At 43.3% G+C, this 16,778-nt stretch overlaps 1 protein-coding gene and 1 pseudogene across 2 annotated transcripts in view; both read left to right on the forward strand.

Annotated features, from left to right (window-relative positions):
* The window catches only part of HDAC4 (histone deacetylase 4), a 164,056-nt gene extending 152,421 nt beyond the window's left edge, over positions 1–11,635 (forward strand). Inside the window, 4 exon segments of the mRNA XM_009889067.1 lie at positions 721–854; positions 8,698–8,782; positions 10,657–10,798; positions 11,287–11,635. Of these exon segments, the coding sequence (XP_009887369.1) occupies positions 721–854; positions 8,698–8,782; positions 10,657–10,798; positions 11,287–11,326 (401 nt within the window). The 3' untranslated portion in view covers positions 11,327–11,635.
* A 3,499-nt stretch (positions 11,636–15,134) lies between these two features.
* Positions 15,135–16,454, forward strand: LOC104290050 (annotated as a pseudogene). The gene has a single exon (XR_717911.1). The product of XR_717911.1 is annotated as an uncharacterized LOC104290050 (transcript).
* The last annotated feature ends 324 nt before the right edge of the window (positions 16,455–16,778 follow it).

Here is a 16,778-nt window from a genome sequence, read left to right on the forward strand (position 1 = left end):
TTTTGTTTGGATTTTTTTTTTTTTTGAGGGGGAATGTTGCTTTGAGGACATGTTTTTTAAATCCTCACAGCTTGGTTCTGTTTTGTTTAAAGGGTAGAAATGTATTGTGTGTAATATGATCAAAGTCCTGGGTGCCCCAGGAATTTTTATAGCACATTATATACAGGAAGAAACGTCTGTTAAGAACTAGATGTCAAATATCTCTGGGGCACTGCGATGCTGCTATCGCAACTGAAAGCACCGGCAGCAATTTTACTGATTTCCCCTTTTCCTCCTCTCTTCGCCCATGCCTCCCCCATGACTGCTCTGACTTTGCATCTTCCAAAGCAGGGCAAAAAGCCGCCTCCTTCCACCCTCCTTCGTTCCTTCTAAAGGAGCTACTTGCTGCTATATTTAATTCAGGGCACTTAGGGGTGGAAGGGAGGATGGCGATGCCTCTCACTGGGGATAAACTCCAGCGAAGTGCTCGTGGGGGAGATATGGATCTGTCCTGTAGCACACACGGCTGAGTTGGTCCAGGGGGGATCTATGGCTGGAATTCTGCAGCGAACGCATTAAAATCCAACCTGGCTTATATTATGCGTTGAGTCCTTTCAGATCCCTTGTGGTTTTTTAATGTGATGTAATTCCTTTCTATAATTCTTTGATCCTTCGCCAGGAGCCTGATTCCAGCCTCAACCTTTGCCCTTCTCCTGCATTTCCTCTTTTCCCTCCTTACAGGCTTCGGGTACCTGACGAAGCAGCTGATGGGCCTGGCCGGAGGTCGCGTCGTCCTGGCTCTTGAAGGAGGCCACGACCTGACCGCTATTTGCGATGCCTCGGAAGCGTGTGTTTCTGCTTTGCTGGGAAACGAGGTATGGAGACAGGCAAAACCAGGGGCCACAACCTCCGCTCTCCTTGAATTTGGGCTTCTCATCCTCCAAAACAGTTAATCCACCAAATTTTTATCATTGAATTGGGTCCTTTTGACACACCTTGATTTAAAGAGTGCATGCTTTATTTGTTTAAAAACTACCTGTATTTGGCAATCTGTATTATAAGGATTGTAATAGCTAAGGATTTAATTTGGGTTTAGTTTTTATCCAAATAGTTTGGTTTATACTCTTTGGAAAAGAACTAATTCATTTAGTTTCTTTCTGAAGTCATTATCCAAGCATTCCTGTTTCTTTGCAGACCCCCTCTTTAAGTACTACAGTCTGTACCTACTGCGTGCGGCAGCTTGCTTGTCATTGTTTTCAATTGTATTTTTCACTTGATGTTATATTTTCTATCTTCTGCACATTGGTGTGTTGGAAAAGGCTCAGCTGTATGGCAGAAGTCAGCCGGAAAGGCCAGGGTATGTGATTACAAGATAAGAGCAAGACAGAGAAGTACACCAAGGAAATCTAGGTTTTTGGTTCTGGGGAGGTCAGGGTATTTTCCTACAGAGGAAACTTTAGATACTTCTGCTTTTCTGCCTTTCACACACTCACACACAATGGGATGACATTAAGTGAAGGCAAAAGTAATTCCTGGACACATCTTTAAGTACAAGCTTAACGTATCCCACACACAGTGGGATTAAGGAAGAAATTATTTAGATTCCCTGTGCCCATCCTTCTTGATGCAGCCTAGCCAGCAGCATCCGCTGTAGCTGGCACCGAACGGGCAGCTCACACCTACATTTCTTCCAATGTGGTTGATAATTAAGAAGTCCAGAGTGGCAGCATTTGACAGATCTTTGGGCTCAGGAAGTTCACAGTCATGTACTACAGAAATACAGCACCAAGGAAATAGAGAAATCAGATACTGGCAGTGAAATCCCAGACTGGGGCTCTTGATGCATTTGCTATGTCTGTACCATTGCATACACTTCTGTTCAAGAGGCATTTTTCTGTATAATTTGCAGACTTTTGAGTATGAGTAACTGGTTAGTTTGGGTCAAGCTTCCCTTCTGGTTCATTGGTCTTATTTTTTTCATGTGGTGCTTAGGGACATGGTTTAGCAGTGCACTTGGCAGTGCTAGGTTAACAGTTGGACTTGATGATCTTAAAGGTCCTTTTCAATTTAACTGATTCTATGATTCTGTTTTTTTGGACACCTGTTCTTCACACACAATCCAAATGTTTGACTCCTGGATGGGTACAGTAGACTGCAAAAGTGCATTGCATCAGTTTTCCACCTCGCTCAGAGAAGCAGGTCCTTGCTCAGCCTGCAGTCCCAGGGACCATCCCCACTCAGTATCTGCTGCAGGTGTCCTGGTGTAACATGGGCTCTGGAGCTGTTCAAAACAATCATTGAGGGTTGACAGCATGAAATAAAACAACAGCACAGTGTGATTCCTTAGGCTACATGTAACTAAAAATTTCAGTCTTGGGAGAAAGCAATCACACCAATTTGAAGCTGGCGGTAGCTGTGAAACCTTGGGCAGCATTAATGCCTTTGCTAGTGTGTTTGAATGTTTTTAGGCTGCCTCTTTAATTAAGAGATTGCCCTCAGTACCTTGTGGAAACAAGCATATCTCAAAAGGACACAAGGAGCCTGCTGAGATGACCTCTGATCAAGCAGATTTCTGAAGGCAGTTGTCTGTCACAGGGAGAGAAATCTGCCTGTGTGTCAGATGGTGAAAGAAGTAAGTTCCTCCTAAAGCTTTCACCTGCCTTGGACAGCACAACCAGGGTCTCTCATCACCACCCTTTGCTGAAGAACCCCTTGGTGCAGGAGCCGAGGGAGGACATGTGGTCAACATCTGAAGGTGTAGCACCAAACAGAGGAGAGGCCAAGCAGTATTGCAGCTCTGGGTCTGCCTCCAGTGGGAGCTGATTTCTGGGGATGGTGGTGAGTCACCATAAGCAGACTTGCTCTGACTCACAGCTGCGGTTCAGTGACCATCAGCCTTTCTCAGGTCTGGGAAGTTGGAGCAGGGAGCTTGGATCTGCATGGAGGTGCAGATCAGCTGTTTGACTTCCAGCCTTTTGGAGAGGTGCTCTGTCTTGTAGTATCCACACTCCATGCAAAGGACAACAGTGCCTAGGGAAACCTCACTAAACAGTCCAAAAGATAAAACAGCTGGGGTTCATCAAAAGCATCTGCTTCAATCATCTAGCATCCCATCTCCAAGCATCCAGAGAGCATCCACTCCTTGTGCTTGGCCAGGCAGTTCTGATAAGGCTCTCAGCATGGGTAACTGATCCAGCATGCCAACCTGTGCTCAGCCCTCAGGACATACAAAAACTCAGAAGCCAGCTGCTACATCAGCATGGAAGAAATGGAGTTTTTATTGCAGCACCCATCTCTTGTAAACTGACGGCTGGTGGCACTGTTGTCACCATGGACAATTCCTCTAGCTCCATCCACTTTTGGGTGTATTTGGCTCTAGTGGCAGAGGGATGCACTTTGAAGGGGAGACAGAGGAAATGACGCATGAAGGATGTCATTCCGTTTGCTTAACGTGCTCCTACGGTTGCAGGCGGGTGACCACAATGTGATGTGAGGATCTGCATGCAATAAATAAGCACTTAATCCAAGCCACGAACGTGTTTGGAAGTGTGAGGCTTTGGGGAGAACTCAGCACTCACGATAGCTTGAATGTAGTCAACTGCCTGAGTGGTTTCATTTAGCAGAGTGAATATTGATCCTTAAAGGTAAAAAAACATTTATTTTTTTAACCACTGAATCAGGACAGCTATAAGGCGCTTTAAAATACTTAAAGATGGACCTGTTCTCACTTTCCCTAGGTGGGCTATAAGACTGTGCAGATATCATGATAATGTTCTCTGACTTGCACATCAAAAAGCAGGAAACGCTAGTTTTATCAAGGTCTTTTATAAAATCTTTTTAATGCAAGGAAGTTGGAGGGAACTGCTGTTGCTTTGTCCCACGGCCCTTTGATGAAGTTTGATATACAGCGTGTTAGACAATTTTGCATGCGTGCACATGGACAACCAGCTGCAGCCGTTGACTGGCTGCAGGGAGGTTTGCTCACTGAAGAGTGGTGCCGGAGTTACATGGGGAAATGGTAGGAAATTAGGGGAACAGTGCCAGTCTCCAAAGCGTCTGCATTCACCGGCAAAGATTAAAACTCCCACTTTGGAAAAAGCGTTATGCAAAGGCAAGAGCCGGCTTGTTCCCAACTGTCCAGGAAATTAAAACAGAGCTTTAGCTTTGCAGCAGATTATTTTGATGTGAAATGAGTTAGTGCTGGGTGAGGTTGCTTGAAAATGTACGTACATTGCTTTAGTTAAAAATTTAGTTGTGCAAAACTAACACAACTTGAGTTGAAAAATCAAAGGCAAGCATGATGCAGGGAAGATCTGATGATGATAATTTAGACCAGAAAGCCACCATGCTTCTTCCATTACTCAAAACAGCCCCTGACAGCAGTGCGCCAGCAGCGCTGGAGGGCAGAGGATGCAGCAACCGTGCGAAGCTACTCACTGCATCATGGGCATCACCAGCCTTTACTCTTCAAACCAACTTCTGCCCCATGGCCAATGCCATTTGTGAACTGTCTGTTCCCAGGGAGTGATGCTGCTATTTACGCTCCAGGGCATCCATAGCATTTGCTGCCCCAGGCTAGGACTCATGCCAGCACCATGCCTGGAGCAGGGTGTGGAGCTCCTATGTCATGGGAGCTGCTAGCAGCAGGGACAGAGATGGGAGGCACTTGCTGGGGGATGTGAGCATGGAGGCATATGCTGGGAGTACTGGTCCTGGAGCTGAGCAGCTATCGCAGTGCTGCCTGTTGCTGCTACAAATGCTTTCTCATTTTTCACACAGAAGTGGCAGAGGTGTGTCCGGTGTCAGACTCTGGACATCTCAAATAAACAAGAAGGTGATAATAAGGAGTTGCTTAAAATTAGTTCTCTAATGCCCAGAGGCTGAGGAAAGCAATGGGTGAGTCTGTTGTCTTTGAACGTTATTTCAGGAGGAGGAGCATGCAGTGGAAACGATTCATCTGTGAATGTGTGTGCACATGTTTGGCCGGGCTGCCTGATGTTGCGTGCTTTGTATCAATATCAACCAAGAGGTGTTAGAAAGCTCGTACTTAAAGATTTGTCCAGGAATTACTTTTGCCTTCACTTAATGTCATACAGAAGCCAGTTTGCGCCAGAATTATTCTTAGAGTGGAGAATTTATAAAAAGTGCAATCTGTAATTATTAAATCTGGAATGGAGCAATTTCTAGTCCTCATGAAGTACCTATCAAATGGCTGACATCTGGTAGCAAGAGCAGATCTCTTGGCTGGAGCTTCTCTTGGCTTTGAACAGAAGTTGCAGTTAAGCTTTGCTGTAGATCTTTTTAACTATTAAACTGTGGCTGCCTCTTTGCTGGGGAGTATCCCTGGATGGGCCTTGACTACTATTTTCAGACACAGTTAACATATCTTGTTTTAGATACCCAACCTTGGAGGTCTGTTCATGTTCTTTGAGGATAACTGAGGCAGCGGGGGGTGGGGGGTCAAGGGAGAAAGAAAAAAGATGGGCTTGGAGATCATCAGTTCTGCTGAATGTTTTTTCTTGAGTATTTAGTTGGTTGTGAGATGTCTTGAGGTCATGTGAATCAAATCCAAGCACTTGGCCATGTACGTGAGCCAAGTAGAGTTGCTCTGCTGGGACATCCTTACCTACCAGGCCCCTGCTGTGCCAGAGGAAACCAATATTCTCCAGTATTACCTCTTGAAAGCAAATAATGCCATCTCCTTCTCTTGGAAGACCTTTTTATAATTTTGCGTTATTTTTCATTTTTTGTTTTTTAATAAATTGGAAGATCTGCACTGCAGATCTATCTACTTTCCTAAGGAGGCATGCTGGTGCCTCAGAGGGAGGAAGCCCTAACTCCTGCCTGCTGTTGGAGCCATGCCTGTGCAGTATTACTGTGCTGCTGCTGTTTCCAAAGGATGGCAGGAGCCACATGAATATATCTTTGGGTCTTCGCTGGCTTTTCAGGAAAAAAAAAACAACACAGCAAACGAATAACTGTGAGTTGGTTTTGAGTCCAAGTTTCTTGCCCAGTGGGAATCAAAGCAAGCATCATAACTACAACAATAAAAGGTTTAATAACTTCATAAAGAGCAAGGAGACGGTTTTAGCTCTTCAGAGGACAGTCGTCACCTCCTCAAGGTGGCAAATAAAAACTAAAACAACCCTCCAGCAGCATTGCCAGGGGCCTTCCTCTGGGAGAGGACACACATGCTCTCACTGCAGAACAGACTTTGCCAGGGATGCGACCCCATGGTCTTGATGAAGGAGGGTATTCGAGGCTTGTTGTCTTTACTGATGTTTTCTGTCACCAGAAGAGCCCCGTCTTGCTGCTCTGTGGCACCCTCCTCCTGAATGAGTGGGGTAAAAAATACCACAAAGAAGGATGCAGTTTTCAGGGTGTTGATCTAATTTCTCCTTTTCTGTACTGACTGAAGGCTGCTGGGCCTGGGAAGGATGCAGACAGAGCTTTCTATCAGGCGAGAGGAAAGTAGCTCATAGAAAACAGGAGGAAAAACCATCAAGCAAGGAGAGGGTATTTCTCTTGCTCTCACTCTCACACCCCTGCCCTGACTACTGAGCGCTTTCATGCCTCTAAAAAGAAATGGGAAAGGCAACGTCCTTCATTGCTGAAGGGAGATCTGTAGTTACTGCCCATGGGTTACTCTAGATGCATCTGTCCGTGCCAATGCAAAAGTGAACTAGATCCCCTGGTAGTTTTGTAACCCCTCAACTGCAAACTGAAAGGGCAGCTCTCTCCTGGTGGTAGCAGAGCTTGCATCTGAAAACAAGCAATATGTGCACCTAGTTTGGACGTTATTTTTCTATATAGCAAGTCTCAGGTATGCAGAAGCTTTTTGCTCTTGAACACTATTATTTTAGGAGTAATTTAATTTTTTTAAAAAAAACATCTGTACTGATCAAAGCACAGTCTCAGTGGTCTACCCTACCACTGTTAGCCAGCACCACTCGGTCGGCAGAGGTGTGTGCTCCCTGACTGGTACAGCTGGGATGGCCGAGACCTCTAACAGAGACATAGCTCTGGTAGCAAAACCACCTGCTTGCCGGGATAGCTTCTTTCACAGCCATGGGCTGGAGTGATCTATCCTGGTGGCAGTGTGGGTTTGCTAGTGGGAACGGCATCCAAACCAGCACTTGGCCATTACAGTCCTGCAAGGCAACTCCATCAGCATCATACTGCCCATATGGGTTTCTTATACAGGCTTTTACAGGTAGTTCCACACTGCAGAGCTTTTCTCAAGTGTAAGTGGAGATGGACTTAGAAGAATAACTGGAGAATGACTTAGAGAAGCTTCTTTAGAGTGGCATTTCCTAATTCATCTCTCTCTAGCAAAATGAATAGACTCTTATTGTTCCATGTTCCTCGTTACGTAAATTATTAGTGGTTTGATGTATTTTTTTAACAGTCGGTAACAAAGACAGCACTGCTTCTTTGAGGGTGGGATGTACACTAAAGCAAAACAGAAATCATCTATTTACCATTTGCATTTACAGCATAAAAGCAGCCAAGCCCAGAAAGATACCTACTTGTTATGTGCATTTACACTGAACATTTTTGGGAAGCATTCTGTGTCATCTTTCAGCTTAAAGTCTCAATACCAGCGGCATGTTCTTGCTGTCGCCTTTTTGTATAAAGAGCAAAGGAGAGCTGGAGAGGGACTTTTTACAAGGGCGTGTAGCATTAGGATGAGGGGTAATGGCTTCAAACTGGAAGAGGGTAGATTTAGATTAGATATTAGGAAGAAATTTTTCACTCTGTGGGGGGTGAGACACTGGAACAGGTTGCCCAAGGAAGTAGTGGATGCCCCCTCCCTGGAAGTGTTCAAGGCCAGGCTGGATGGGGCTTTGAGCAACCTGGTCTAGTGGGAGGGGTCCCTGCCCAGGGCAGAGGGGTTGGAACTAGATTGTCTTTAAGGTCCCTTCCAACCTAAACCATTCTATGATTCTATGAAAGCAGCCAGCATCAAAGAGCCAAATTTTAATACCTCGTTATAAGCCTTACCTGTAACTTCAAGGCGATTTTTTAAAAAGATTAGCATACAGATCTAATGCTGCTCTGCCTGGCAAGACTAGCCCAGCAGCTGGTAAGAGGCATCGATGGTGACTGAAGTTATATAGTCATGCTGAGTGTGGCTTTAAAGCAGTTGCTGTTTCTCTGTACCAAAATCAGGCTACCTACTCTTAGGGTACAGATCTTTTCAGTTATGAGTTAATAAATACACTAGATTTAGGTATTTAGAAAAATTAAAAAGCTACCCACCCCGGTTATTTCTTTAGAGGAAAAACAGAAGTGTGGCTGTTACCTTAAGTCCCTTTTATTTGCATATTGTTTTGTTTTAATAGTGAAAACTTTGCAAAATGTAGATCTGAGCAATAGCTTATAAAGATCCATTGTAAAAGCAGCCTTGTTTTTGTGGTCTGTGTAGCAGTGTCTCTTCATAGTCTACATCAGTGGCTACAGTGGCTGCTGAGCCCAGTGGAGCTGCAGCATTTTGCATGTGGAAGAGCATCAGGCTGGAGGAGGCTGCATTCCTCCTGCTGTATCACAACAGCACCGAGAAAGTCTGTATATTTTGGACATTTAACTAAAGGCGGATAATAGGAATCAGGGGAATGGGGTGGAGGCTTGATACAATAGAGCCACTTGCTAAATCACATTTAATGCCTGGTCTCTAGCTTGAGATAACATTTCTTTGGTATTTCTCTCTCTTTCCAGCTTGACCCTCTTCCAGAAAAGGTTTTCCAGCAGAGAGCAAATGCTAATGCGGTGCATTCAATGGAGAAAGTAATCGAGATACACAGTGAGTATAGCTCCATTCACCCAGCTGGTTTGCTGTTGGGTTGCCCTGTGGGACACCCCTCTGACTTCTCCATCATCCTGGCAACTCCATGTTCCATCATCCTAATTTACAGGTGGTCACTGCACTGTGAACTGGATTGGTGCAGCCACAAGCTGGTCTTACTGTGTGTGCAGTAGTGTATTGAGCGATGGATGGGGAACAGTCTATTCAGGGAAACGCTTTGGTGCTTGAGGAGGAATTTGTATTAAAACCTAGAAAAGCTCTGTAAAGGACAGGCTGTCCTGCACTTTAGAGTGTGCCCTTATCTCTTCAAAAGCAATTCAAGTATCTCCAATTAACATAGATCTTGTTGGGTGTTGAGGCATCTATTAATTAAGAATGGATAGGGTTGAAAGTTGACAGATAAAACAGATGAAGTTGCTAACACTGTAGGTTTATTTAGCTGCGGGTGGGGTGGGAGAGGTGTGTAAAATTATCGTGGTTGAAGCTTTCCTGGGGACATTCTTGAGGGATGGAGTGAAAGAGCCTGAGTAACCTGGAAATCTGACTGCTAGGTCCTGACATCTTTCTGCTTCAAACATTTGTCATCTAAAACAGGAGGGGGCTAGTCTCCATTTTACAGGGCAAAAATGGAGCTTAAAAGATTCCAAAGCATTATTTTTTTTTTTTTCCCCTGAAAAATGCCCAGTGGCTTTAGAAATTTGAATTCCATTTCCAGAAGCTGCTCTGTGGAGTGAATGCTCAGCACTGATGGGACACCTCTGCAGCACTTTGAGCCAGGCATTGATTTTTTTTTATTGTTTTTGTCTTAAAATGAACCGAGAAAACTAAAAGGGGCTTCAAAACAGACCCTCAGATCTCCTCCCCAACACAGAAGAAGCAATAAGTCCCACCTCCCCACCTGCTGGCCTCACTGGAGAAGTTCTTGCTTTCAGGATTTTTGCTGTGGCTTCTTGGCTACCAGCAAATTCAGTGTGTCCTGCTTGCAGGCCAAGAGAATGTCCTTTATTCTTTCCCTCTGAAGCCTTCTCTGTGCTTTTTTCACTGAAAAGGGATTTTTAACATTGCAAACTGCAGACATAAAAAATAAATACAACTTAGACTGTTTCTTTAGTCCTAGGTGATTTGCCTACCAAAGCGTAGCAAGAACGTGGCAGTTAGGAACTGAATGCAGATGACCAGTCCAAATCTAGAATGCATCCCTCCCTCTCACATATTTTTCTTTAGGTTTAAAAGTTTCAGAGGGTTTTGAAGTGAAAAGGGAAGTGTTATTTTTTGAGCACCTAAGTACCCCCTTTCATCAAGGCAGAGGGATGTTGTACCCCTCTATGCAGCTTGGATCCTCACCTCCAGCACCCCATGCGCGTTTGCCCCTTTGAAAATCCAGTTTCCACCTCCCACTGTTACTCCCTAGGCAAAGTAGAGGAGCATCTTTCATTGCCAGACAGCGATTCAGCCCTGGTTTGACATCCTCGGTGTCCTTAAGGGATGCGCAGGTGTATCCTTGTCAATGCTCTCAGTACCTTTTGGATTTAAAACCTACCTTTTCAAGACACAGCAGCATAGCAGCACCATCTTTTAACACAGTAGCACGGCACATAGCTCACAGGGGTCTCTCTGGCTTCACCTTGCAAGCTGGGACTCCCTTGGCACGCATTCCCAGGAGCCCACTTCCACCTGCAGCTTCCTCCACAGCCCTAGGATCTTGAGACTGTCCTTGAAGTGAGAGGGAGTGCAGATCAAGGTTGCATGTTGTATAGGTGTAATGAGTCTTCCCCAGGCAGGTCTCAGACATCTGTTGGGCCTGGGAAAGCAGGAGCGCGGCGCTGGACCTGTTATGGTGCAGGTGCCCTAACTGCATCTTCTCTCCCCAGGCAAGTATTGGCATTCACTCCAGCGTTACGCCTCCACGGTGGGGTACTCCCTGGTTGAGGCACAGAAGTGTGACAATGAGGAGGCAGAGACAGTAACAGCCATGGCATCCCTGTCAGTGGGCGTGAAGCCAGCTGAGAAGAGGTTAGTTGTTTTTCCTTCCCATTTATCATCACATCTCAGAGTCTGCCCAGGCAGGAGGAACCATGGCGGGCAGCCTTCTGGGTTAATCCTCTCCTTTTAACCATTGCATATGCATTCCCTGCATCTCCTGTCCTCTGTGGGTTCTCTAAAGACCTCCTTGGGCTGCAGAACAGCCAGTGCCATGAACTCAGTGTGTGACCTTAGTAAGGTGCCTGACCCTTCTGCTCCACCTGGAGCTGAACGTGGTTTTGGACCGCAAGAGGAAATTGATTTTGCTGCAAAAAAAAATTAACATTGCACAAGTGAAAACCCTTCTTGGCAGCGAGTTTTATTTCCAGGTGAGCAGCTGAGCACACCTGCCTGGTTGGGAAGGTGAAGGGGATGTAATGTGTAAGACTTAGCACCACAAATTGTCCAACTTTGTTGTGCTCAACTGTCTTTTCTCTCTTCATCCCTTCCCCGTCCTGCCTGGCTGTGAAATTGCTCAGACCCGATGATGAACCCATGGAAGAGGAACCTCCCCTGTAGCATTCACCTTTGAGCTGGAGTTCTCCTGTTTGTTCGTCTTCGTCTTGAAGCTCTGCCAAGAAGCTTTCTCTTGTTACTCCTGTGTCCTGTCATGGTTTTTTCCAGAATACAGAAGGACAACCAGGTGTAAAACAAAGCAACCGAAAAAATCTCTCCATATCTATATGCGTCTACAGTATATATTTGCTGAAAAAGAAAAATGCAGGTGAAGAGCAGTAAAGGACTGACATGTTGGGCACTCTTCCTCTGGTCCTCACTGGGAGCAGAAAGGGGAACGATGCCCGTGAAGTCTTTGGCAGAGTTGCCAAAAAAAAAAAAAAAAAGGAAAATCAAAGATTCAACAACACATATGAAAATAAAACAAACAAACCTTAACGTAAAACTGGTGCTTACAATTTGATTACCCACAATTCAGCAATCTCCGCTTGAACCACTTGACCCATCTTGTAGTTTCATTTCTTGGATTTTTTAAATAGCTCTTGCCTGCCTGTGAGTCAATGACATTTTTGTCAAAACCAGAACAATGGGAGATGGTGTACTTTTAATGGGGAGGGGCAGAGAAAGAGGGACTCGACTGACCTCTTGAGAGAAGTCAGACTGAAGGGAGGAAACGGTAGCCCAGATGGAGTCGGCTTTATTGTCTCCAAAGCCATCTGAAGATGAGTTTGTGCCTTTTTTTTTTTAATTGATGGATTTGGTGCAGCTGGATTTTCTGAAGTTTGAGGAACAATGCCTTAAGTAAAAAAAAAAAAAAAACACACAAAAAAAAAACCACCCACAACAACAACAAAAAAGCAAACACAAAGAACACAGCAGTTCGCGAATATTTTTCCTCTGGTTGGGAAAGCCAAGAACTGCCATCAGGAAGGAAGACTTTTTGGCTTGTGCTGGCATGATGGTGGGAAGCAGGCATCAGCTGAACAGAGCGTCTCCAAAAACTGTCTACAAGTTTGGATTTGTTTTGTTTTCTTTCATTGCTGTTTCAAAAAAAAAAAAAAAAAGAAAAAAAAATTAAGGTAGTTGCCAAGAAAGTGGCAAATACTGTTGGGTCTTTGAAATTCAACCATTTTTAAAAACAAATTTTCAAATGTTTTCTCTCTTCTACATTATCTAGTAATTGAACTTATCAATTTGGTTGTTGAAGCATGTATTAGACACAAATGCAGGTTTAAGACTGGAATGCTTTTTATTAAAAGCAACTAGCATGAGATATTGCTTAAATTGTTAGGTATAAATATATATGTGTGTATAATGTATATTCCAAATATATTCCAAGCTTAGAAAATGGATTCCTATGAATTATTGATACAAATATTTATGATGCATTTATAGAAAAATATATGTAATAAATGCATACTGTAACAGTAGCCATTGGAAGCTCCCTAGGGACAGACTTGCGAATTGGAACGTAAAAGGTGCTTTTGGAAAAGGATCCAGGTTGAAACTTGAGGACTTTCAGATGACAGGTTGGAAAGTTTTTCAGAAAGCCAACACGTTAGCCACTGGGCAACTACCCTAAACATTTGTATTTTAATTTAAGGTTTTTAGTTGTGATCCTTTTCTAACAAAAAAAAAAAAAGAGTTTTTTATAGCAAAGACTATGAATTTGCTGTTAATTTTTATATCGATATTTCACAAAACTCTAAAGAAGCCTTGTTTGTGTGACTCTGACATTTATTTTCTATTTGGCAGGTTTCATTTCTGAATGGCAATAGCATCTAAACCTTTTTTCCTCCCACTTTTCTTGCTTGTACATTAATTTCCTTTTTTTATTATTTTTTTCTTTTTTTCTTAAGTCTTTTGTACAGTGAGCAGCTTTCTGCAGGCATAAGGAACTGTGGCAGATTGTCAGAGTTTATTTTTTGGAAAGGGTGCGTTTTATGGAGGAGGAGGGAACACGATGGGCTCTTTTGTATAATGATACCGCCGACTGTATATTTCCTCAGTTCTGTTGTAGTAGCTATGTAAAGAAAATAAGCAGTTTTTTTACCTTCGACATAGTAGTATTCCAATGGGTGATGTCTTTGTCCTCCGTGCGGATCGTAGCAAGCATTACAGGTGGCTGCAGTCGCTGCCGGCCATTGGGAAGGCTTGTCAGACGTTCATGGGACAGCTGGCATTTTTGTCTCCGCCGGACAGACGGACACGCAGACACGCACACACACCTTCCCACGTCCTCTTTCACTCTCTCTCTTTCTCTCCTCTTCTTCCCATTGCTGGTAGGGTTGGAGAACTTTTCCCGAAGGTATTTTTTTCCCCGCCCCGAGGAGGCCATTGCCCTGCGGCAGCCTCGGCTGTCGCCTCCTGCAAACGGTGGGTCAGAGAAGCAGCAAAGCCCTGCCATGAAGAGTTTGAGCAGCTTAGAGGAGACCAGATTGACGTGCGTGCCTTCTTACAGCAGTGTAGGATAGCACTCACCCCTCGTCTGAACAACCATGAGTAGCTTTTTATTATTATTATTATTATTTTATTCTGTTATGATGACGACTGACAGGGTCGCTTCCAGTAACTTATTTTTTTCCAGTTCTCGAAGCGGCCATTTTCATTCCATTCAGGACTCGCTCGCAAGAGGAATTTGAAGCATAATCATATGTGCGAGCAAATGCAAGAGGCTTTTGGTTTATTCCTCAGTTTATAATGCAATTTAAAAACCAGACACTACTGTATTTGAGTTCTGCAAACCCAAGTACGTGTTAAAATTATGAATAGCTTTGGTCGCGTAGGACCATCCTCAACATATTCTAAAAGTAATCTTCCCGTGTAAAAGCATGACGTACCTGGAGATATTGTGGTTTGTTTATTTTTTTACACCGACCACTTTGCTGCTGTGATCTAAAATTAATCTGGCTGCCAAATCTGGTGACTGACTTTAAACTTTCCTTTCTCTGTGAACATGCTGTGGGCAGTAACCACGTTTACACGATCGTTTCTGTTGTCAGCTCTTCCCTGGCCAGTTTTTGTATTTCTCCTGTTGGTCGTGGCAAAGCTTTTTATTTCATTGTTGTGTTCCTGAGAGGTGCTGGCTGGCCATGCTGAGCCGGTTTCTTTTTAAAATTCGGAGGAGCTTCTCAGGATGCCGCCTTCATTTGACATCATTTTGCTGAGCTTTTTGCCAAGGATGGAAAGATTTTTCCCTAGACACTGGAGCTTGTCTCCTCCAAACTCCTGGCGATGTGGATTTGTTTCGCAGCTGCGCCCACTCCCCACGTGAGGTGGGGATGCTCTTCAGGGGCGGTGCAGGCGGAGAGAGGGGATAAAGCCCTCATTTTGAGGCTCACTGGGTTTTTTTCACCTTTTAGCCGTTAACTTCTTCCTTTGAGATGACTTTGCCCTAGGGTGGCTGCACCAGCGGGGCAGGAGCCTGGGATGCTCCTGCATCCCAGCACGGTGCTGCTCAGGGCATCCTTTGTACCTGCTTGGAAAGAAAGGAGCATCTTTAAATCCTCTTTGCAGAGAAGTGAGGCCCGGTTTGCAGTACACAAGTAATCATTGGGGTTTTTGTTGGTTTTGTTTTGTTTTTTTACTTTCGATACAAAACATTCCTTTTATTAGTCTCAGTCATGTATTCATTCCATTCTTCCTTTTGTAAACTTTTTTGGGCCCACATCTTTTATGGGCATTGATATATATAAATATATATATAAATATATATGAATATATTTTTTTAAGTTTCCTACACCTTGAGGTTGCATGGTCTGTAAGGTTGGCATGTCTTTATATTGTATACAGATTTTGCACGCCAAACTTGGCAGCTTTGAAAATGAAAAAAAAAAATTGTGGTTTTGGGGTTTTTTTTGGGTTGTTTTTTTTTTCCCCCCTCTCGTGGCATTTGCGGAGACTAAAGGTTGGGACGTTGTTGTCACACACACATGCACCCACGCACGCACCCACATAGCTGCACACAAAGGAAGGAGAGTGGGAACATTTTTTGCGTCTTACTGAACTTAATAAGAAATTGTGCTTTTTATTGTTAAAAAAAAGAGTAAATAAAAAGGACTACTTAAACATTTCTCATTTTAAGAAGAAAAAAAAAAGATGTTTATCTAGCACTTGTGATTTACCAATAATAGAGTTTATTGTATTTATGTGGAAGCAGTGTTTTTAGGGAAACTACACAGAACACATGAAAGTAAACTGCCTGTGTTGGGTTTTTTTTCCCTTTTAATTTGGGTTGGTATTTTGTTTTGATTTCTTGGCTGGGTGGGGAGGATGGATGCAACCGTTTGCCAACAAATGTAGTCATTAATTCTGAGGAGATGAATGATGAGGACTTTAAAGAGTTAACTCTTCAGCACAGCTGCGTTAACTTTTTTAAAATTACTTTTACATGATGTATTATTGCTAGGTTTCACTTTAAACAGTCGTGTACTGTGCAACACTGTGGTTTAAAACGAGACTTTACATCAAAACGAAAACATGTTTTTGTCATTGTCATGAAGTTGAGCTCGTTCTCAGCTCATCTTCACTTTGTCTTTGATATTGATGAAAAAGTATCCTATTGAAAGAAAATAAATTAACACTTTTCTGTGCTCCATAGTGGAGGCGCTATTTTCCAATTTATGAGGATGACAAACTTATATATATAATATATATATAAAAGTGGGGGGGAGGGGTTGAAACATTATTCACCCAAGAGCTTATTACAGATATGTAGTATCAAAAAGTTGTAACTATATTATATTCTACTTTATACCTATACATGCTCAGTATGACGTCACCATTGGTAGCAGCTACCGGTTTACGCTGTAATTTAGACACAATTTCACTCTTATTATATGGACCCTACTTTAAGTGATGGTAGCATTCTTTGTGCTAAATTTTCTGATGGTCCTTTCTTTTACTTGGTGGAGTTGGAATATTTTTCTCATTCTTGTTTTTGTTTGGGGTTTTTTGTTTTGTTTTGGTTTTTTCTCTTTTCTCTCTTTTTTTTTTTTTTTTTTTACTGGCCAATGGTGTCTTTCTCTGACAGTACCGACTTCAATTTCAACTTTATTAGGAGTCCAGTATTTTGTACCACATTATGACAACTTGTTATTCTTGTGGTGTAAATAAAAAGAAAAAGTTAATTATAGTACCACCTTGGTTTCTGTTGCTGATCTTTTCATCTGGTGCCTTTGGTGTGATGTGATCTGGCATCCACTTTAAACAAAAAATGGTTTCTTGGTGTTAGGGAAGGGGGTCTTGGTGCTGAAGCGGCTTTTTTGTCAAAAGATACCCATGTGTATGTTGGGATGTCCATGGTAGAAGAATTGCTACAGCTTCTTCCCAGTTTCCTTGCTGCTCTGAGATGCGTATTGCCTGCATGTAGGGACTGTAGAATAATAAAAAAAATCCAACTGAAATTGAATTTCCAGCAAGAAGTCCATGAGAGCAGCTGCATTTCCCCCAAAAGCCACCAGTGAGTGAAAACTAGGAAAATTAACAGAGGGAAAAAGTGACATTTTGTGTCTGG

Source organism: Charadrius vociferus, unplaced genomic scaffold (assembly GCF_000708025.1).
Source record: "Charadrius vociferus isolate BGI_N301 unplaced genomic scaffold, ASM70802v2 scaffold361, whole genome shotgun sequence".
Classification (NCBI taxonomy): Eukaryota; Metazoa; Chordata; class Aves; order Charadriiformes; family Charadriidae; genus Charadrius; species Charadrius vociferus.